The sequence below is a fragment of the Hippocampus bargibanti genome, linkage group LG08 (genome assembly GCF_051943395.1).
Source record: "Hippocampus bargibanti isolate YZ-2025 linkage group LG08, ASM5194339v1, whole genome shotgun sequence".
Lineage (NCBI taxonomy): Eukaryota > Metazoa > Chordata > Actinopteri > Syngnathiformes > Syngnathidae > Hippocampus > Hippocampus bargibanti.
Genome location: NC_142741.1, coordinates 16,903,546 through 16,928,111, shown reverse-complemented (window position 1 = coordinate 16,928,111; position 24,566 = coordinate 16,903,546). Strand labels below are relative to the sequence as shown.

Here is a 24,566-nt window from a genome sequence, read left to right as displayed (position 1 = left end):
CGCCGGACACAGCTATGATAGGTCCCTACTCTCAGGTTGGGGGGAGCAGAGGACCACTCCCAGTGGCCCCAGTGATTGTTCCTACATTCCTGACTAACGACTGGCCTATTTGCCCCACTCCCACCGGTATCACCTCATCAGCATTACGAATGTTGCCTAACCTGTTTTGCCTAAGCAGGCTATTGTATGAACGATCCAAATTGAACCTCACCCCACCAGATCGTTCATACAATAGCCTGCTAGGGATATATAAATAGTAATATGGAGTATAGGGCCCCTCAAATAGCTCTCCATGTCCTTATGTCCCATAATGTGTATAGAAAGAAGCGGCTGAATTCGATCATGAGTATATGTCAGGATACTTTTTTTCCCTTGACCCTCGACCCTCGACCCAATAGTACAAAAAAAAACTGTCATCCTAAACCACAGCTATCAATACATAACCTCGAGCCTCATACTTGGATGAGGTGCAGTGATGCAACTGAAGATAAGCCAAATGGATCTCTGGTGCAGAACAATGCTCATTCTTGCAACCTCTGTTCTTTTTCTGGATGGAGCACCCTTGAGATGACAGACATTACTGCTAAAGGTGAGCAAGGATCCTAACCAAGGGGCATTGTGTGAGCAATAGTACACATCAAACACCTCCTAATGCAGTCCGAGAATTACATAACTGGTTTTGAATTTGCAATGCGATGCCAGATGTGAAATGATTTTTCCACCATTACTTTTGCTACATTTTTCAAAGTGCGATCCTCTACAAACACCATTTAGTCTGCAACTTGTAGTAGCTTTCAGCCAACTTTATATGAAAAGATGATTGTGCATTTAGGGGACAGGAACCATACAACAATAGTCTCGCAGTTGAGGAAGGAGCACACACAACTGACTGTCGACATCTCTTTATTCCAACTGCTAACAAGTGGATTTGACTAAAACATGGAATTGCAGTAATTACATGTCCCCTGCTGTATAACTGCTGGTTGAGATGCATGGTCCTAGTGCCTGCCACCAGCCCCCCTCCCAGAAAACCCAGAAGGAAAATCAAGGTGAAAACTTTGCAGGGGGCTTCACCAGCCTGCCACAACGACTACGCAGTTCTTCTTTCAGTGGCGCAGGTAAACTTAGTCGGGCAGGCGACCTAGGTGAGACCCAAGTGGGGGAACGGCACTCAATGCCAGGGATGCCAAAGCGAGGCTGGAGGTCTCGTGAGCGACGTGGGACCTGGCCGGCAAAAGATCCTATCACACAGCCAAATGAACTGGTTTGAGCCTGTCTAACGAAACACACTCCCTACGGCCACCCATATCGAGCACAAAACTTTTTTCGGCATGTACAAGCACTATAAACGGGCCATCATACGGTGGCTGGAAGTGAGAGCGGTGGGCATCGTGGCACACAAAGACAAACCGGCTGACCGAAGTGCAGATGGTACAAACACTTTGGAACCGGGGCTGGCGTCAGGGGCTCTCCTGGCAAAAAGGGGAGAGAAGGTGCTCCCGAAGCCTCAGAATTTACCAGGAACATGAAGTGACTGACCGAGCACTAATTCAGCCGAGCGGCGTTAAGGTCTTCCTCAGGGGCCGAATAACCGCGAGCAAGACCCACGGACGAGGGTCGATCTAGTTACCGTCCGATAGCGCGGCCCGTAGCGCAGCTTGAAGCGAACTGTGAAAACATTCGTACATGCTGTTAGCCTGTGGATGGTAGGCCATAATATAGTGTACCTGTCCACTCAAGGGCTGCGCCATGGCCGACCAGAGCTCGGACACAAACTGTGGGGCCCTGTCCGAAGTGACGAAAGAAAAGCGCGGGCTGTAACTGCCAAGGTCGTGGAAGACAGGGGGACTGCTTCCGGCCACCTAGTGGTCCGATCGACCATAGTGAGGAGATGCGTGCATCCCGACCAGATCAATATGGACGGGATCAAATCCCCTGGCCGGAATCGGAAACGTTTCCAGGTTTGCCCATGTGCCTGTGAACTTTGGCGCACTGACATGCCACACATGCAGCTGGCCACCTCCTGACATGCTTTCACAACCTGGGGCCAGACAAACTTGGCCCCAAGTAGCTTGACTGACACCCGAAAGCTAGGGTGTGAGAGGGAATAGATGTAATTAAACATTCGGTGACGCCACTCCAGCAGAACCACGGGACGAGTGCAACCCATAGACACATCACAGATGAGGTGATACCAGGGCAAATGGGGCAATCAGGCAGGACAATAGAAGTAATCAGTCAGGACAATAGAAATAATCAGTGTAGCCTCAGGGAATCGTACTCTGCTCCCCCTGAGAGCAGGGACCTATTATAGCAGAGTCCAGCACCGCCACGTCTGGACAGTAGGGATATATATATATATATATATATATATATATATATATATATATATATATATATATATATATATATATATATATATATATATATATATATATATATAGTGCCAAAACTACCAGCAAGAAAAATAGTTCGCTGACGAAGCCTCTTAGATAAGAAGCGGATTCATAATCGATGAAGAACTAAATACAATTATCACAGAGAAAGCACCTACAAGGGATCATTCCTCAAGATGGTGAAAGAAGCCCATGTTCCTCATCAAGTGTTTAATGTTGAGGAAACCGGACACTCCATTCCATCAAGCCATTAACGACCATCACAAAGGTAAATAAAATGACTTTATTGTACAGTACAGTTTATTTCTTTAATGATAATACTATAGGACATTTATTATACATAAAATGAGGTATATTTTGCATAGTTTTAAGTCTTAGAAAATTAGAAAGTAGAAAATTATGTTTTATGGGGACGTGGGAACAGATTATTCTCATTTTAATGGTTTCCTATAGGAAATTATTTTTGGGATACACACTTTTCGCCTTACACACTCTGTCTGGGAACCACTTAAGTTCGTAAGCCAAGGTCCCACTGTAATAGCTACATTCTAGTATACTCCAAAATGGCTGGACCATCAATTTCACATAAGTTATTTTTACATCGGAGGATAGACTACACCTATTGAGTTTAACAGTTTGTTGCAACAGTGTTTTTCAAAAGCTAAAGTTATTTAGTTTTGGCGAGGTACTAAAATTGTAACAGGTGTGAAACAGTCTTCTATCAAAGAAAGATTTCCAGCAGTTGCTATGTTAGTTAGATATCGGGTGGACTCCATATTTTCCGCTCGTGAAGGCACATTGGAGTATAATGTGCACCTTCAATGAAAGAAAATGGGATCCATATCCTTTGAAGGCTTGCTTTTCTCCTTCTTCCTGCATTTAATCAGTAGTTAACTAAGCTATTGGTTGTATTTTGGTTTTGTAATGGCTGTTTAGAGCTCACAAAGTACTTGTCTGTTCAAGTATATTGGCAAATGCACATCATTTAGTTTTGAGCAGAACCCTTTTTGGTGGCAATTGGTTCCTGCTAATAATCACCCCAAGATAGGAGAGGCACACTAACAGGGAATCAGCTCAATGAGATTGTCACATCATATCATCATACATAAGGCGCATTTGATTATATGCCACACTGTTGGCTTTTGAGACAATTTAATTCTTTTACAATGCGGGAAATAGAAGATTTTAGCCGGAATACCAAAAACAGTAAGAAGACATTGAGGACTGTTTGTGAATATGTTTCATCATCTATTTTAATTCATTGTAAATACATTAGACACATTCAAGATTTATACCCATCTTAAAACTGGTAATTAAATTACACGACAGACCTGGGTAGGATTCACTAAAAACAGATGAAAGGCATTGACACTTCCAAAATACTACACTAAATATGGTAAAATGCTGATTGTTTAACACACATTTTTTTTAACTTCAGCCATTGTATACATTTTAGCATTTCAATCTTTACGTCTGTGTAAGCTCTCAGTCGTACAGGAGTGGTCCGCGCTGACGAAGCCTCTTGGATAGGAGGCGCAACGTCCGACACCTTCAAAAAAGTACAGATGACGGCTGAAGAAACCTTCTCATTGATTTCAATCTTTAGGCAGCTTTTAAGTTAGGCAAACTTTAAGTCTAAGGTTGAGATTTAAGAATAACTACCACTCTATAAGTGTTCGCGATTACATGCATAAATGCACATTTTCTTGTTGAGAGTGAAATGCTACTTTCAATTGTCAGATTCTCAAAGGTGTACGCTGTGATAATGAGGATAGATGGCCGACAGGACTGCTAATGACTGATGGACAGCCCTTGAGAAGGACACCAAATTTACATGATGAATGAATCTGGAGGATGCTTGTGACATACAGGGTGCCTCGTCGCCAAATGCAAAGCGAGCAGCATTCGTACTGCACTACCAGGTTGGACTTGGGAGATTCTTTCTGAAGTGTCCACCTTTTGGGGTGGTGGCCACATGACCTACGTTGTGGTTACCCTGACAGAAGTGCCCTGATACCTACAAATTCATGAAATAAGTTTCAAAACTCAATTTCATATTTGGCATATATGCTTTGCATTATTTACATCTTTAATAAAATTATCATTTGTGTAGAGTTAATTTTTCAAGAAATAAAACCAGAAATGTGAATTATTTAAGAAGCAACAATACTGTACGTTGAGTTTATTGTTCGGCCTCCATCCGTGAACTTGGGGTGGCCATGCCATACACTGTCACACAGTGGCCCTATATGAATGTCTGATGTCAGACCCTGAACTGTTTTCCTGTTTTTACTACATAGAACAGGGTATTTTATAGTGACTTGCGTGACAAGAAGTAAAATTCATCCAATAAAAGTGGTGAAAACACTGTTGATTTTTTTTATTGGGTGAAAAGGCTACTTTTTGGTTAATGGGGAATGACAGTAGGACATTTAGAAAAGATCACTGAAACTGTTACAGTATTTATATTCTTGGGCAGTGGAATTTGTTGATTGACCCTCAAGATCTGAAAAAAAATCCACTAACTTGGTGGACCGATACTTTGAAGTTTATTTGTCTGTTAGTGGGCTACTGTCTGCCTCCTACAGAATGAGAAGATATTGGGAAATGATGAATGGAACTAATTTGCAATTTGACTCCAGGGGCAGAAACAAAATATAATTAATTAAAATGAGATGCTGAACAATGAGGCATTTAAGTATTAATATTGTATGATATATTATGGATCATGATGAATGATGGATCCGGTCATTTGCATACTGGGGTGGAGAAAGAATGTCTCCATGTGACTTAACCATATCATTGGAAAGAGATAAGGAGTTTCTCTAATGATCCAATAATTGTTTGTACTGCTTGTTCACATTTGAGCTGATCTCAGGTGATATGGGCCAGAGGAAGGATACCCACAGAACCGGTTTATCTCATGGCCCATTGCAAAGCAGCCTTTATCAGTTCGAAGGGCTTTTCTTGTTTTGCAAAATACAATGTAGGATGTTCAGACCAGACATTTTCCAACAGTTCTTTCATAGAAAAGAGAAAAAAAGTACTGTACAGTGTTGTTCTTATACTACGGTAATTTTCATAATTATCAGACTATTTATTATTATTATTATTATTTGCTGTGTGTGAATGGACACATGGCCGTACAATTTTATTCTTGGCCAGTAGGAACGGCTCCTTTGTGATTTTAAATCACAAAGGAGTACTGCTCAATCCGAAATTAATCACAAATACATTAGAATTTTACTTCATAAACGTGAAATAATCATGGTGTGATCTACGTGAGTAGGTTTGTCTGTTGGTAGACTCTTTCTTGGTTCACGAAAAGCAATTTTGTGATGTACGCAGGACAGACGAGACTATTTGCATTCTGTGGCGGGCAAGCTGGTTCCATCATGACTAGAATGTGCCTTGAAAAAGTGAAAACAATTGTGCTGCACCAATTTTGTTTCTTTTTCCATTTGATAGTTATCAGGCTTCCTTCTTCTTCATGGAGAATGACATTTGGAATCCACAGAGCTGATGGCTACACCTGCCATTCTAGGTTGATGCGGAGCAGTTCTAGTTTGATTCGTGCAGCAAACATAAATATGTTTCTCTAATAAAGGCAAAAGCTCATAGGGCTGTTCGTGTGTTAATACAGTCTGATATTTTCTTGTTCATAAACAACAATGTTGAAAATAGAAATAGACACACTAGATGCTACCAAAGGTTTCATTGTGTGGTGAGTGCCTAAGCAACCAAAATATCCTTAATTAAAAGTAAAATCTCAACAAAGTAAGAGCAAAGCAAAAAAAAACACCCAATGTTGCAGTATTGAGTAATTTTTCATCTGTTCAGTAGAAGCCCACTTCCTCGTTCACGAGGACCGTCATAACATGTCAGAGTTAACATTTACATGCTAATAATTTGCAATACAAGGAAACACACCAACGGCTTTTCGCAAATCACAATAACACCCACTAGTCCCCATGTATTCTGGGCTTTGCGCTCCATTTTTAACCACAGCATTTCAGGGTGAACAGCATGCAGTATCTGGTGTTTCTCTTTAGATCATGGCTACTGTGACTGCGGGAAATGTGAGTGTGACGACGGCTGGTTTGGAGAGGCCTGCCAATTTCAAGAGGAGTGTAATCTTTCCGGAAAAAAGAGCAGGGAGAAGTGCAGAAACCCACAGGGGGTGGTATGCTCCAACAGAGGTACACTCATACATTTAAGGAGTCAATTATTCATCTATGTTTAGTCTCAAAATCATAAATGGCCATGTTTATCTTCAAACGACTCACATGCAAAATATTTATTTCAGTGTTATTGCAATATCGGTTCTCTTATACAGTAAAGTCTCGTTATATCGATATCGGATATATCGATAGTCCCGGTTATATCGATACTATTTCTATGCACGCATGGAGAAAATTACATGCAAACAGGGTCGGATATATCGATAGTCCCGGTTATGTCGATATTTTTTCGGACTCCCTTGAATATCGATATAACGAGACTTTACTGTATATATTTTTAAATTGTATTTTTTTATTGTAAGGATTGATTGTTTTTTTAAAACAAACTTCCTGGTAATAATTCAGTGGGATTAAAGACAAAAGGTATCTTTATTCCCTAAATTGTGGGAATTGACAATGCCATTTGGGATTTAAAATATGTATTATTTTGTGACAGTGAATGTGAAGGAAATAAGATAAATTATTATTTAGTGGATAATGTTCAAATTTAGGAACATTTAGAGTAGTGTCTCTGAAAAGTCTGTGTTGGTATATGTAGTCAAATTGTGCATTAACAACAAAAACAAAATAAATGTTTTTTGGAACAGTTTTGAATGGATGGAAAATGTATAGTTTTTATGTTGACACTAGTGTGTTGTAAAATAGTGCACCTGTTAATTAATTGTGCATATGCATTCAAATGGCTGTTGGAATGTTTCCCCTTACTCTTTCTGTAAAATTAATGTTGACTAACATTTTTCACGAAAGGGACATGCCACTGTGGAAGTTGCATGTGCAACAATGAGGACCACAAAGGCCTGGTGACGGGACCCTTTTGCGAGTGTGATGACAGCGAGTGTCTCGATGAGGAGACTGGTGAAGTGTGTGGAGGTACAGTGTGTCTCAAGGCTCCCATCTTCACAAATATTGTAACATTCATACCATTGCAGTATTCCACTAATGTTGTTATGTGAAGATCAAAAGTCAAGATCAAGATCTTAAGTGTCTTAAAAAGAATGGACATTGTGTAGTCTAGTGTACAACCCGCACATCAGGTTGTCGCATGTTGCACTGTGCTTTCAGGTCATGGCCAGTGTTACTGTGGAAACTGTTACTGTGCTGCTGGTTGGCATGGAGACAAATGTGAATTCCAATGTGACATCAGCCCATGGGAAAGCAAACGCAGATGCTCATCTCCAGACGGCAAAATCTGCAGCAACCGAGGTCTGTTCACGCACTTTGAAGGCACCTGGAAACAGTTTTGAAAATCAAATAAATAAATAAAATAAATAAAAACATTTGTAATTATGTTATATTTTAAACATAAATATTACTAGATTTTTGCATTGTAACAGGCACTAGATGTGGTAACAAATAGCAATGAATTAAAAATATAATAATAAAATGTTCGCACTTATCTTGAAATGAACATGTCAGGTTGACAATCCCCAGAACCCTACCACTCCAAAAAACCCTTTATATACAATGACAACAAAAAGGTCAGAGAAATTGGTCTAGCTGCCATGCAACCTAAGGATATATCAGGAAACTATCCATCCATGCTTTTTTCTGATATGCATATCCCCAGCTGCAATCGGGCAGGAGGTACACCCTGAACTGGTTGCTAGCCACTCACATGGCATATATAGACAAACAACCATCCGCGCTCACAATCACACCAAAGGACAATTTTGAGTGTTCTATTAACCAGCCATGCATATTTTTTGACTTGTGGGAGACCGGAGCACTGGGAAAAAAAACCCACACAGGCACGGCGAGAACTTGCAAACCCAAAAGGCTGTAGCTGGAATCCAACCCTGTACCTCTAAACCAGGGGTGGGCAAACTTTTTGACTCGCGGGCCGCATTGGGTTCTAAAATTTAACAGAGGGGCCGGGCCAGGAGCATTTGGAGGGAGTGTTTGGGCCGGAAATACTCTGAACAAGTTATGTCCATAATTTATAAAATCACTTCAAATGACTTCGACTGAGCGTATTTTACAAAGATTCCACAGCATATAGCTATAGTTTACGTTTTAAGACTTGCGCTGAATATTCATGAAGTCTTGTTTTCGAGTTGATGACGATCACCATGTGACGTCACGTTTGGACCGCCCCTGACCGAGAAAGCGACATACAATGCATTTTGGGTACTTTGTTTGGTCTGAAAACTTCGTGTTGATCTGTGTTGATGGTGAAATTAGAAGGAAAACACATAAATAACGCCATGGTGAATCGTTGTGTGTTGCACCAAGACAACTATTTGATATTCGCTGACACAAATTCCCAGCTGACAAATCAGCCCATTTCCAACGGAGCTTGGGCGCAATCTTCTGCATTTTCTGGGTGCTACATTGCTGTCATTGACGGCTCGAATTTATATGGGAGGACTCCTGGAATCAATTGCAAACATTTATGCTTTCCTCTTCAGAACTATTTGAATCATATTCATAACTGGATGAGTAACAAGAAAACATCTTCTCCGAATCTGAAGCCATTGTTTTGATTCTCGATCAAAGGCAAGACGTCTTGGCGTGACGTCACGAACAGGGGGTGGGACCTTCTGAAACTGACCATTTCCGGATTCATTTTGAAGTCATTTTTATTGGTGTTTTTCATTTAACTAAAAATATCAGCCTGCCTGATTTGGGTATTTTAGATGCTATAAAACGTTTTTCTGATGTCAGTTGGAAACAAAAACAAAAAATGGTGCCGGTTGTCCTTTAAATGTAGTATGTACAAACCTCATAGCACAGTAAGAACACTACAACCCAATTTATTAACTGTCTTTCAAATGTGAAAAATATCGCTGATCAGTTAATAAATTTGTCTCAAGGAATATGGTGTTTACATACTATTTCGCAGAAACTTGGAGGAGGAAATGGAAATAGATTAAAATAACATATGCACTGTGATTTATCAAGATTGCGTCTGTTTTTAATAAGTTTCCATCGAAGGGGCAAAGTTAAAGAAATCAACATTTATTGAAAAATGGAATCACTTTCAACATTCAAAATATATTATTACACAACGAAATATTCAAGCTCAATAATACCTACTTGTGTTAAATTCCGCCAAATCATAGATGGTTTGTCCTGACCGCGCGCTCAACTAACTCCTCACTGACGCCCTTGCCTTCACGCGCAAACAATACACGTGTACAGTCGCCGAGCACAAAAAACATAGACTACCTGCAGTTTAAATTTGCATACTCGGCACGGCAGCCAATCAGAAGCCTGCTTCTTTCTTCCGGACTTTCGCAAGCGTTATAAAGTCGTGCAATTGCATGTCATTTTCCAAAATAGATGCACAGAACCTCAGCCCAGATGAAAGATTCAAAAGAAGCTCACAACATATGTGACGCTACAAAACGTAAATTTACATTAAACCGTGACTGTAAAGTGTACGTGAGACTTATGAAAGGGGCTTAGTGGCTCGTAGGAAGCAATGCAAACGTTGCATTGTGCACCGCAATGACAATCGACTACTGCAGCAAAATCTAAAGCCATGCACATTTACCGTAAATAAAGCAAGGTAGCATTTTTAGTAGGTGCATTCTTGATTTAAAAAAAACTTTATACTTTGTTACAATGTTTTTTTAATGTGATTAGTTGTCTCATTGTGCTTCAAGTTGTGAAAAATGGGGCAGGCAACTTTTCAGTTATCTGCCCTGTTATTTGCTAACTTTTTGTCATGAGTTTTAGACACTGTTTGTACTATAATTTGGGCAAGTTCGGCGGGCCGGATTAAAAAGCCTAACCGTAGTTTGCCCATGTCTGCTCTAAACTCTGAGCCCTCCGTGCTAATCAGTCGTCCACCGCACTGCTCAATCCGAAACTAACTAATGCAAAAACGAAAAACTAACCACAATATAATGTGGCACAAAAACAAAATGGTCATGAATACTTAAAGAAGAGACATTGGCTGGAGGCTGAGAGCAGACAAGCTACTCCTCTCTGATGCCGATGGACTCTGAAAGAGGCCCTTTTCGGCCAGAGTTTAGGTCTCGGATGCTCATACAATTAAATGCACGTTAATACCAGAACAAAAACACCGCAGTCGGATTGATAAATGTATAAACTGTCTGCATTTCCGCTTGCGTTAGCGTTTTTGTAATCATTTCAAATAATGTACAGCGTACTACAATTTCTATACAGGAATTTATGAGGGGAGCTATTAGCTGAGGTTGACAGGTATGCATGGCTGACACACTGACTTTAAAAGACCAATAAACAGGCAACAGATTCAAAAAGTATGGAGGATCCTGATCATTGAGGGCCATCTAAGTTACTGTTCAAATTTTGTAAAGATGCCGAAAATTAACACAGAGCCAGCGCAAAGATGACAAAATGGGAGGGATGTGATTGAAACTATGGGATCCAGAAGAAGGCTTCTTGGTGTTCGTCTGAACTAATTAAAGAACATTTATTGCAGCAAGTGAAGAGAGAATTGCATCACTAGGAATAATAATGCAATTATACGCTAAAAAGAGCATAAAGTTTTTGAATAGACACCAAAAGCTCCTGTGGTGAGAATTCTATGATTCCACTGTAACTTTTTAAAACTTGGTTTATCTCTTTTTACAATTAGTAATAGAGCTCTGTGATCGGACGCCTGTACACATTTCCCATTTGTGCTTAATTTACCAAGTGACATCTCTGAATGTGTTCATGGAAGAGAAGGCCGGCATAACGTTACAGCAGAGACAGAGGGCAAAGGTCAGACAGAATTCCTAGTGCAAAGAACAATGTGGAGATGACAAGAACCTTTAGATTTGAGATGCACTTTTGAACTTTTCATATTTGCTTGAAGCTCTTTGTGTAAAATAGATGGACAAAGAAGAGGAAACAGTCAGGTTTTGTAGGGTTGCATATAACTCAAAACTACTTGCATTTGGAGGGAAGATTTTTAAAAATGTGAATGTTCCATGAAAATACACTTCAAAGCCGATTTAAATGAATCGAATGCTTGTAACAAAAAAAAAAAAAAAAGAATGTCAAAGAAATTCTGATACGTCTGTGTTGGCTCTCACTCGTACAGGAGTGCTCCGTCGAGGAAAAGGTTTCTTCAGCTGTCATCTGTACCTCTTTGAAGGTGTCAGATGTTTTGCTCCTCATCCAAAAGAGCTTCGTCAGTGAACTAAGGTTGTGCTAGTAACTCCAGCCCCATATAAACCCCTAATGGACAGAGGTGGTGGGAACAGACCTCTATTCTGACAGGTCCTTGCTCCAAGGTTGGGGGAGCAGTAGACTACTCCCTGATGTCAATCTCTCTTTTGGTCTGTGATTGATTACCTTTAATGTTCTATCTCTGACTCTGATTGCCTCGTTAGCTCTGGTATCACCTCATTAGCATACTAAGCCTACGTGGTGACGATCTAAGAACTCTGTTGTAAGCACGGTCTAAATTAAACCTCAAACCACCATGATGAAGGGTTTTGCCGTTTTACAAAAATTGCTTATTTTCCTCCTCTTTCAAAGCATCTATTCTCTTTCACTAATTTGAGGCCCATTAGCATTGTCCCTGCAATGTTGATAAAGTCTTTTTTTGAGATTTTGTTTAGTTTCCACAATGCTCTTTACAATCTTCATTTTTACAAATAATAGAATTAGCCACATTGCTTTGTTTTTCATTTGGCAGCCTATCTTTTGGATGCACTAATTTTTGTCTTAATGTATCTATAGGTTTGAAATAGGCAGGAATTTTGTGTTGCCATAGGACCCTTTGTAGTTTTCAGAAAAACGTTGCAACCTCCCCTTTTTGTTCCTGCAGAATTTTTGGTTTCTTTCCTAATTCTTTAATTTTGACATTTGTTAAATGGCCACTGAGGGCAACCACAGTGTGTGAGTGCGCTCCTGACATGTTTTGACTCCTGTTCCTTACCTTCATACTTGGTATTTATTTGTTCTGCCCTATGCTGGAGGGTTCTGATAACTCTGAGTTAGCAGGTGATTGGATTCCAAAAGTAGGTATTGGGCAGTGTCCATGGCCTTCCTAAAGACTTCTGTTTTTAGCTCTCTGTCCTCTTCTATAATTACTTTGAAGTCCAAAAAGGCTAGTTAGATCTCTTTAATGTCCTCGCGGGTGAATTTAATATTGGTGTCCACAGTGTTGAGGTGATCTTTGAAGTGTTGAATGTCTTGTTTTTTGATTATGACAAAAGTGTTGTTCACATTTCTAAACTAATGCCTAGGCTTAGTCCCTGGGAAGGATGTGAGGGCCTGTTTCTCCATCTCTTCCATGTACTAATTTGCCATTATGGGTGAAACTGGCGAACCCGTAGCACAACCATGAATTTTTTTGTATGGAGTTATAAGAACCTTCCATCTTTTCCTCAAATAAATTATGATGTACATCGTAGTGCAAACTGCTGGTTCAGTCTTATTTATTCTGACAAATTTGCAGGGAAACTTTCAAACTTTGAAGACCCCCCCTCCACACACACACACCCAAAATACACTGATATATTGGGGGTAGTAAGGTCAGCATAGTTATTTGGGAAGGGGCATGCAGAAGATTGGTGAGTCCTCATGTAGGATCTTGGGAAGGTGAGATGTGGAACGTGAGGATAAATGCGGGGAAGGGTTCAGGATAATGGGGTTCGTCAAGGAGGTCATCAGGAAAGCAAGATGGAGGATAATCGAAGGAGGATACAGGAATATCTTGTGGAGGATAGAAGTGTATTGTGTAAGAATAGGGGTTCAATTGGAAGTACATATCTTCAAGAATGGATGGATATTAAACACAATTACACTCGAGAACAACATTTCTTCACTTAGCGGCCGACACTGTAATTGACTCCTGACTCCCATTTATTGCCAAATGTGCAATCCATTCAATAAGTAAACGGCAGACTCAAAATAGATCTTTCCTTGATATTTAAAGAATAATACTGGTGGTGTGATGGATGTAAAATGATGTATGTGTCTGTAGACGAGAGATGTTGCGTTGGTGGAGCCAATGTTTACCATGTCGCATTTCAATGTTGACTTGAAACTAGTGTGCGTGTCGGGTTCAGATTTGATCAGGAACTTTGATGCAGAAATCTTGCGTTCTATACAGTAAAAAATATATGATTCATCAAGAAACAAAAATATAATATATGCCAATAAATGTGGACAATACTTTTGTCATAATTAAAAAACAAGAAATTCAATCCTTGACAGATCACCTCAACTCGGTAGACATCAACATTAAATTTACTTGCGAGGACATTAAAAAGAACCAACTAGCCTATTTGGATTGTAAAGCAATTATAAAAGAGGACAGAGCACTAAAAACAGAAGTCTTTAGGAAGGCTACGCACACTGACCAATACGTACTTTTCGATTCTAACCACCCTTTACAACACAAACTAGGAGTTATCAGAACCCTCCAGCATAGGGCTAAACTAATACCAACAAGGTATTAAACCGTATTAGGAGAAAAGGAGTCAAAACATATCAGGAGAGCACTAACTGTGGGTACCCTCAGTGGTCATTTAACAAATGTCAGAAAGAAAGAATAGGGAATGAAACCAAAAAGTCCGAAGATACAAAAAGGAGAGGAGTAGCAGTACCTTACATTGCAGGAGTTTCAGAAAAACTACAAAGGGTCCTTTGGCAACACAAAATTCCTACTTATTTCAAACTGGTAAACACTTTAAGGCAAAAATTAGTGCATCGCAAAGATAGGCAGCCAAATGAAAAACTAAGTAATGTAGTTTATTCAATACATTGTAAGAATGAAAATTGTAAAGGGCAGTACATTGGGGAGACTAAAGAAATTCTCAAAAAAAGTCTCTATCAACATCGCAGGGATAATACTCGTGGGCCTCAATCGGCAGTACATATGCACATAAAAGCTAGCAACCACTCATTTGATGACAATGAGGTTAAAATCTTCGCGAAAGAAAATAGATGATTTGAAAGGGTCGTAAAAGAAGCGATTTTCATAAAACAGCTAAATCCTTCATTAAACCGATGTGATGGGGTGAGGTTCAATTTGGATCGTTCGTACAACAGCTTGCTGAGGCAAAATAGGATTAGTAATACTGATGAGGTGATACCAGTGGAAGTAGGGCAATCAGGCCAGTCGTTAGTCAGACCTATAGGAACAACCAGTGCAGCTGCAGGGAGTAGTCCTCTGCTTCCCCCAACCTGAGAGCGGGGACCTATCATAGCAGAGTCCGGCATACCATGTCTGGACAGTAGGGAGATATATATATATATATATACAGTAAAGTCTCGTTATATCGATATTCAAGGGAGTACGAAAAAATATCGATATAACCGGGACTATCGATATATCCGACCCTGTTTGTATGTAATTTTCTCAGCGCGTGCATAGAAATAGTATCGATATAACCGGGACTATCGATATATCCGATATCGATATAACGAGACTTTACTGTGTGTATATATATATGTGTATATATATATATATATATATATATATATATATATATATATATATATATATATATATATATATATATAAAAATCCTCGTCTCACCCACCATGGGTGGTGTCTGTCCCCATTTCAGCTCGGGTCCTCTACCAGAGGCCAGGAAGCTTGAGGGTTCTGCGCAGTATCCGTGCTGTTCCCAGCACTGCGCTTTTCTGGACCGAGATATCCGATGTTGTTCCCGGGATCTGTTGCAACCACTCGTCGAGTTTGGGGGTCACTGCCCCAAGTGCTCCGACCACCACAGGCACGACTGTCACCTTTACCTTCCAGGCTCTCTCCAGCTCCTCTCTGAGCCCTTGGTATTTCTCGATTTTCTCATGTTCCTTCTTTCTGATGTTCCCATCACTCGGAACCGCTACATCCACGACAACGGCTTTCCTTTCCCCTTTATCTATGACCACGATATCTGGTTGGTTGGCCATTACCATCCTGTCAGTCTGTATCTGGAAGTCCCACAGGATTTTTGCTCGGTCATTCTCCACCACCTTGGGAGGTGTTTCCCATTTTGACCTTGGGGTTTCCAGTCCATACTCCGCACAGATGTTTCGGTAGACTATGCCAGCCACCTGGTTATGGCGCTCCATGTAGGCTTTCCCTGCCAGCATCTTACACCCTGCAGTTACGTGTTGGATTGTCTCAGGTGCCTCTTTGCACAACCTACACCTTGGGTCTTGTCTGGTGTGGTATATCCCTGCCTCTATGGCTCTGGTGTTCAGGGCCTGCTCTTGGGCAGCCAGGATGAGTGCCTCTGTGCTGTCCTTTAGGCCAGCCCTCTCTAGCCACTGATAGGACTTCTTGAGATCAGCCACTTCTGCTATGGTTCGGTGGTACATCCCGTGTAGGGGCTTTTCCTCCCATGATTGTCCCTCTTCCAGCACCTCATCCTCTGTTCCCCATTGACTGAGACATTCTCTGAGTACATCATCCGTTGGAGCCTTCTCTTTGATGTATTCATGGAGCTTGGATGTTTCATCCTGGACAGTGGCTCTCACACTCACTAGTCCCCGGCCTCCTTCCTTACGGCTTGTGTACAGTCTCAGGGTGCTGGACTTGGGATGGAACCCTCCGTGCATGGTGAGGAGTTTTCGGGTCTTAACATCCATGGTCTGAATCTCTTCCTTTGGCCACCTTATTATTCCTGCAGGGTATCTGATCACTGGCAGGGCATAGCTGTTTATTGCCCGGGTCTTGTTCTTGCCATTGAGCTGGCTTCTGAGGACTTGCCTCACCCGCTGGAGGTATTTGGTTGTAGCCGCTTTCCTTGTTGCTAATTCGAGGTTGCCATTGGCCTGTGGTATACCGAGGTACTTGTAGCTGTTTTCAATGTCTGCTATTGTTCCTTCAGGGAGTGAGACCCCTTCAGTGTGAACTACCTTGCCCCTCTTAGTCACCATCCGACTACATTTCTCCAGCCCGAATGACATTCCGATATCACTGCTGTAGATCCTGGTTGTGTGGATCAGGGAGTCTATGTCCCTTTCGCTCTTAGCATACAGCTTGATGTCATCCATGTAGAGGAGGTGACTGATCGTAGCTCCATTTCTGAGGCGGTATCCATAGCCTGTCTTGGCGATTATCTGGCTGAGGGGGTTCAGTCCTATGCAGAACAGCAGTGGGGAGAGTGCATCACCTTGGTATATGCCACATTTGATGGACACTTGCGTTAGTGGCTTGCCATTGGCTTCAAGTGTGGTTTTCCACATCCTCATCGAGTTTGCAACGAAGGCTCTCAGGGTCCTGTTGACCTTATACAACTCCAAGCATTCATTGATCCATGTGTGTGGCATCGAGTCGATATATATATATATATATATATATATATATATATATATATATATATATATATATATATATATATATATATATAAAATCTAATAATCTAAGGTTTGTAATGCTGAAATGGGTGTGTGTGGTCCTGGAACTCGGTGTTTTGTGGGTCCTGGATTTCGAGTGAAAAAGACAAAAATTGGACAAATTTTTTTGCACATCTAGCAGTGAATGACTTAAGAGCAAAAATGTCTTTGCGTCCATGATGCAAACCATTTAATCCTCACGAGGGTCATGCCAGAAACCTATATATATATATATATATATATATATATATATATATATGTATGTATGTATGTATGTATGTATGTATGTATGTGTGTGTGTGTGTGTGTGTGTGTGTGTGTATGGCCTAAACTGCCAGTAAGACGTTTAACAAGCGAAACGTCCGACACCTTCAAAGAAGTACAGATGACGGCTGAAGAAACCTTTTCATCGATGGACTACTCCTGTACGACTGAGAGCTTACACAGAATTATTCATTACATATCTTGTACAGACTAGACTCCATCACCCTCAATAACATACAAGTGAGTGAACTGCATAGATATTTTTTGGACAGTTTTAAATATTGTTGTACTCCACATACATCTGTGTAAGCTCTCAGTCATACAGGAGTGGTCCATCGACGAGAAGGTTTCTTCAGGCGTCATCAACACCTTCAAAGAAGTACAGATGACGGCTGAAGAAGCCTTTTCATCTTTGGAGTCCACAGTAACCTTCACCCCCTTGTGAGAAAATCTTGACTGACAGGAGACAGAGTAGCTCCTCCATTGCCTTGCTAATAATAATACCGTAACTGGCATGCTGTCAAACCGCAAGCAGCTGGGTGGCAGCGCTTGAGGCTTAATGCATGCATTAATACACAAAGAGATACACAACTATCTCGATAGGAGGACTATGTGTTGTGCAGAGAAAGAAAAAACAATTATGGTCAAATTTTGTGGTGGAAATGCCTGTGTGGATTGTGCAGTATTTGGCTTTTGCCTATGACCTGAAAGTACATGACAATGATGACTCAATACATCATTGTTGCGATGATATGGCTTGTGGACTCAGGGGGTATGGGCGGGTGGCAGTCGGAGGAGATGGGGGTTGATTAAGAACCAAATGGGCTAATACACACCAAACGCCTTGCCAGTCGGTATGTTTCCCCCAGCCTTGTTCATGCTTTGACAAGCCATCATTTTTTTCTGGATGCTGCTGAGACAACATCATGATTCAACTACATACGGTACATTTTGGGACAACAGTATATACACACAGTTAAAATAGGGAGCAGAGGTGGGACCATTTGAGTTGATCCTCTGTACAATTGTAACGAAAAAAAATGAAACTCCATAAAAACTGTATGTGTGAGTGTGTGCGTGTGTGTGTGTGTGTGTGTGTGTGTGTGTGTGTGTGTGTGTGTGTGTGTGTGTGTGTGTTAGGCACCTGTGTGTGTGGGGAGTGCAGCTGTTATGATGTGGATCCTTCTGGCGACTGGGGCGATATTCACGGCAACACCTGCGAGTGTGACGAGAGGAACTGCCATGCCACCTACGACCGATACACCGATGACTTTTGCTCAGGTGAATATTGGCCTGATTAATAAAAAAATATAATGGAATTACAATTGCCCTATAATTATCCAATTGTGCCCTTTTAGTGTCAGTAAATAAGGTAAAATAAGCTTGGAATATGTATTAAGCACAGTTTGTGAACATTACATGACCAAACAGAGGAAAGCGGTGATTACCTGAGCATGGAAGGGTAACGGCTCAACTCCGAGTCCCTCCTGAATGATTGGACACCCTGCAGAGGGAGCTGTTTTTGTCGGATCACCGTTTAGCTGCTGCAACACGGAGGTGGTGGACCACCCCAAAAAGCAAGCAGGAGGGAGGACCAAAGTTAACTGTACCCAATGTCCATGCAATGTTCTTGATGTGTGTCAACTAGTCTAGCCCCACAACGTCCAGAGCGTTTTTGAAATCTGGCCGGATTTTATCTACCATAAGTGCCTTTCCAAAGAGGAGTTTTATAACCACCTCAGTGACCTCAACCCCAGAGATAGAAATGTTTAGTCAATGTCTCTCCCCTCCCTGGGATGTGAGAAAAGTTCTGCTGTTGGTGGGAGTTGAAACTCTTGATGACAGGGTATTTTGCCCGAGGTGCCCAGCAAATTGTTATGTTTGGATGTTCAGTACATTTGCATCTGCCATGTTGGACCTGAATATTTTACCAAGTGCTTACCTGAGAGCCCCACCTCCAATACTGGCTCCAAAAGGGGTCCCAATGACCATCATCCAAGGGAAATAATGGATGAATGTTTTTAATCATCATGAGGGGCATCTGAGACATGATTATTCTTGTCCTTCATTAAGAAATGTTGGCATGGGTGACCCTGCCAGTGGCATACAGCCCCAGACTTAGCTCCTTGGATCATTTGAACACAAAATCCTCCACCATGGTTAGGTGAGATCTTTATGGGGGACTTTTATTGATTTTGCTTCATTTTTTAAATTTTATATTCTGACCAATCTTCATGGCAGTTATGACTGAAACGTTCATTGGCTGAAAATTTTGAAACTGGTGCTAGCTTAGGTGTGATGCAGCATACCTCCTTTCGTCCAGGTCACGGTCAGTGTCACTGTGGCAGGTGTGACTGCAAAGATGGCTGGGTCGGAAAGAAGTGTGAGCATCCGCTCTCCTGCTCCATTTCCCTGGAGAGCAGCCTGAAGAAATGCCGTGGAACGTCCAGACTGCCCTGCTTTGGACGAGGTACACGCGCTGCCTTCCTTCTTGCACTTCTGTTGCTATGGTTACCCCTTGCACTGAGATCTCACCTCCCTTCTGTTAAAGTGGGTCATTTCTCGTGGCTTTTGAATAGATCCAAAAGCAATAAAGCAAATTAATATTCTACATTTTGGCAGTGGCAATCAATACAGCACAACAAGCTGAATTTCTTTTAAGTGAAGTTCTTCAGAACGTGGGGTCATCAACATTGTGCCTTTTCAAACCATAGCCAGGTTTGGAAAAAAACACAGCACAGATATTGGGATGTTCCGACTTTGGGGTTTGATTACTAAATATCAACAGTCCAATCAGAAATTAAAAAGCTAGTTTTTAAATCAATGTTAAAGATACTCTTGGACATTTTATGACATATAAAGCCATTACCGATTAAAATTTGCTATTGACCAATGTTATTAGTAATGTAATTCTAGAAAATATGAAGTCATTTGTAATCTCAGAAGTGTCGACCAAACAGGTGGCTCTTTGTATATTAATCATTACCCACCGTCATGATCTGGTTGGCGACCAACGGGTGGCGTTGTCGGCCCCGTCTGCACCTGCACAGGTTCTGGTCGTCCCAATCAGTGGCAGACTGCCACGTTCTGATTGACGACTAACGGGTAGCGCTGTCGGCCCTGCCTGCAGCCGCGCAGGTCGTTCCAATCAGTGGCAGTCAAAAGGTCACCCGGCAGGACCATTCGGGTCAGGTCATTGTATGCATTGTGCAGTGCATTCATTGCATTGTATGCTCTGCATGTGTTTGTTTCATCTTGGAAGACTTTTACTCTTGGTTTTTAATTGATAATTTGTATTTTTCTGTTCAGATGATTTTGATGTTTTAGATTTTATTCCCTCCCTTCTGCCTGCTTTTTTTGGGATCCACAACCACCATCACCACCTTGCAAACCGTGACACCCACGAAGTAACTCTCATTTTCAAAAATGTTCACGACATTTGTTTTTGAGTGTTTTTATTTCCTGTATATTATAGTTGTCCATGTTAAGCGCTATGTTATAGCTTCAGCTGTTGTTAAAGTGCTATATAAATCATTATGTATTGTATTGTATTGTATTGTATTTTAGAATATATCTATCATAGAATTGAGGCATTTGCAATTGTAACGACTAAGTTAGTGGACTAGTGGTGGCTCGGTTATGTGTGATATTTCACATGTGTTCTGCCTCTCTCTTTCCTTTGACTTGTTCAGGCACAATCTGTAAGTACATTTACACTATTATACATTTTATTGTTTGTTGTGCAATTTATTTATAAGCCTACATAAATATTTCGTCAGTTAAGCATTTCACATGCTTTCCATAGAATCGTTGAATGAGCTAGAGAATAGGCCTGTTTCATTAATGTAATTTTATATGTATAATTGGATGCTGTACAACATTTGTATTCTTTTTCTGTTTGTATGCAGTTTTACAAGAAAGACTTCCATAAAAATACTAAACGGTGGATACTCATCTTCGTGTATTTTATTGGAAGATTGTTAAGCTCGCTGTCTACACACCAACAGATTGGTTAGGGCAGAAGAGTAAAAAGATTACCTCGATATACGTCGAAAGCATAACTGTGGATTGGATAAAAATTACATCTCCTTCAAAATCAAAATGTCAGAGCCCAAGGAAATGTCTAACCTATATATATATATATATATATATATATATATATATATATATATATATATATATATATATATATATATATATATATATATATATATATATATATATATATATATGATTGCAGACCTTCTTCTACAGGTGCAAGCTGCAAAGAATGAAGGTTACCTACCTGGTATCAGTTTCCTCGACTAATCTCGGGGCATAAATTCAATTGTTGAGAAGCTTCCATACAACCTCCAGGACACATGTGTTACTCAGGGTACCAAATACAAGAGAGAGAACTTTGTCCATTATCCGCCATTCTCCTTTTTCGTTAACTTTGTTAACAGTTACGCAGAAATGAAGACGGATCCCAGTTTCACCCTCGAAGGCTCCAGCACAGGTCCCTACAAAGATGAGAAACCTCCCACCAGCCAGTGGAAGGTCAGGACTCCCATCTCTGCAAATAAAACTGAGATTGAAGCCTCCAACCTTTCAGGTGGTGACAAGCCTCCCATAGACCCGGAAAGACATTGTCCCATTCACAACAAACCACACTCTCTCAGGAAGTGTAGGGGTTTCAGAATGAAGACCCTAGAAGAGAGGAAGAGCTTCCTTAAAAATAATTTCATTTGTTTCAAATGCTGAATGTCCACAAACCAAACAGCAAAAGACTGTAAGACTGTTCAGAGTGTGACAGTGATCGTCACATCTCAACTCTCCATGATGGTCCAGCTCCCTGGATGGCAAAGGAGGCCGTGACTTCCGAGGGTGATGGCGGGGAGCAGGCTCAGGGGAACATCACTGTAAATACATCCAGCAGCACTGAAGTTTGTGGAGAGGGCTTGCATGGAAAATCATGTTCCAAAATATGCCTGGTCAATGTGTTTCCCAAAGGATATGCTGAACAGAAGAAGACAATGTATGTTGTGCTGGATGACCAGAGTAATTTGTCACTCGCCAAGTCCGCCTCCTTTGACATGTTTAACGTTCAGGGAATGGTCTCTCCTTATACATTCACGACAAGTTCTGCCATGACAGAAACCAGTGGAAGAAGAGCCACAAACTTCATCATAGAGGCTATTGATGGTGGAGTATCCATGGTACTGCCAACACTCATTGAGTGCAATCTAATACCTAATGGGCCACACAGTGCGGCATATGCCCAACGCCTTGATTTGGGACGGGTAATTATAGGAGACGTCTGCCCGAGGGGAGCCCACAAACCCACTGTGAACACTTTCAGGACGAGTATCCTTGAGAATGGTCGAGTTAGCTTCTTCAGACCCTGTAAGAGCAGCATCTACATTAAGGAGAGGTTCACAGGAGAGCACCCCAAACAACCTCCTCAAAAGCCAGTTCAAGATGGTCTTGGCAAGCAGATCTTCAGACGATGATAAACTGGCCCTCTCTGTCGAAGATGAGATCTCCCTCCAAATCATTAAAAAGGAGTTCCTAAAGGATGACTCAAACAGTTGGGTGGCGCCTCTACCGTTACGGTGTCCAAGGCAGTGCTTGCCAAACAACAGGGAGCACGCCCTCAACCGTCTCTTGTCGCTTCGGCGTACTTTGAAGAAGAAGCCGGAGATGAAAGATCACTATGTAAAGTTTAGACAGAAAGCAGAGACCTTCCAACCTCTACTCGTCTCAGTCTTCACCATAGTCCAGCTATCAGGTGCGGGATGGCAGCCCGCAGTCCTCCCGGGGAAATAAACCCCTTTCAGGGACCAACATCCACACCCCTAACCCAACCGATGGTGTGATGAAGACCACACAGCAGACAACGTGGCCGTTCAACACATATCCCAGAGCGGAAAGCGTCGGGGGGCACAGCCCCATCGGGCCGCCAGTGCATCCCCACGGGTCATCCTCTCAAAACGGATCCTCCGTGCCCCTCCGAGGATCTTCCAGCCACAAGCCCCAGGTCGGGCAGCTGCACCCTCACCACATCTCGTCCTATCCCAGCCTGATGCTAAAGTGGGTCAACACCCACACACGCCTCACCCCAGCGTGCCAGCCCCACGTTTACTGCCCCCCTCCGTCCTGCCACCGGTGCCGCCCGATACCCGCTCCCCGCAGAGAGAGCCGCAGAGGGTGTCCCACAAGCAGTTCCGGGCGGCTCTACAGATGGTGGTGGATCCCGGCGACCCGCACACCTATTTGGACCACTACATCAAGATTGGGGAGGGGTCCATGGGCATCATGTGCATCGCCACCGTCATAACGACGGGAAAAATTGGTCGCTGTGAAGAAGATAGGATATTGATACTTACCTTTTGATGATGTTTGTTAGTATTTCTGTTGGTTTGTTGGTTTGCCATCCTATATATGCCAGGCGGGGAGTGTTCTGCCCCTAGTAATTCCGTTACAATGCAGTACAGTGCCCCCTAGTGGTAGAAATAGTAAAAAGCACTCAAAAACCATAGAATCGTTGAATGAGCTAGAGAATAGGCCTGTTAGGCCTGTAGATGCTGTACAACGTTCATATTCTTTTTCTGTTTGTATGCAGTTTTAGAAGAAAGACTTCTATAAAAATACTAAACGGTGGATTCTCATCTTCATGTTTTTTTATTGGAAGATTGTTAAGCTCGCTGTCTACACACCTACATATTGGTTAGGGCAGAAGAACGTGTTATTCATTAACAGATCTGTTGGACAGTAGAAGCCTGTTCCCTTGCAAGTCCGAAATCTGATAAAGCAGACCTACAATTGGATACGGGCGGCACTGTAAAGTCACTCTCCGGCCGCAGATAGGCAGCTCGCTCATTCTCGTGTACTCTCGTGTAGATTGTTGATTGATGGCAGTGGGTTAAACTAGTGGCAGGACAAACGTAACAAGGAAGCAGTCACATGTTAATTTATTTATTCTTTTCAGTCTCCTGCCTGGCAGTTCAAGGCTCAGCATCCTTCTCCCGATATAGTCTCTCTTCTCTGGACATATCCAAATCAACTCAGTCTAGCCTCTCTGACTTTCTCTCCAGATCCTCTAAGATGAGTTGTCCCTCTAATATACTCATTCCTGATCCTATCCAACGTGGTCACTCCCAAAGAAAACCTCAACATCTTCAGCTCTGCTACCTCCAGCTCTGCTTCCTGTCTTTTCTTCAGTGGCACTGTCTCCAGTCCAAACATCATGGCTGGTCTCACCACTGTTTTATACACTTTTCATTTCATCCTAGCTGAAACCCTTCTATCACACATCACGCCTGACATTTTTCACCAGCCGCTCCAGCCTGCCTGGACACGCTTCTTCACCTCTTTTCCACACTCGCCATTGTTCTGGAAAGGTGAC

At 41.8% G+C, this 24,566-nt stretch overlaps 1 protein-coding gene across 1 annotated transcript in view; it reads left to right on the top strand.

Annotated features, from left to right (window-relative positions):
* itgbl1 (integrin, beta-like 1) overlaps positions 1 to 24,566 on the top strand; it is a 47,657-nt gene that overhangs the window by 13,427 nt on the left and 9,664 nt on the right. Inside the window, exons 3-7 of the mRNA XM_089002240.1 lie at positions 6,449 to 6,595; positions 7,385 to 7,507; positions 7,700 to 7,840; positions 18,320 to 18,460; positions 19,503 to 19,649. Coding sequence (XP_088858366.1) covers positions 6,449 to 6,595; positions 7,385 to 7,507; positions 7,700 to 7,840; positions 18,320 to 18,460; positions 19,503 to 19,649 — 699 coding nt within the window. The remainder of the gene's footprint in view (positions 1 to 6,448; positions 6,596 to 7,384; positions 7,508 to 7,699; positions 7,841 to 18,319; positions 18,461 to 19,502; positions 19,650 to 24,566) is intronic.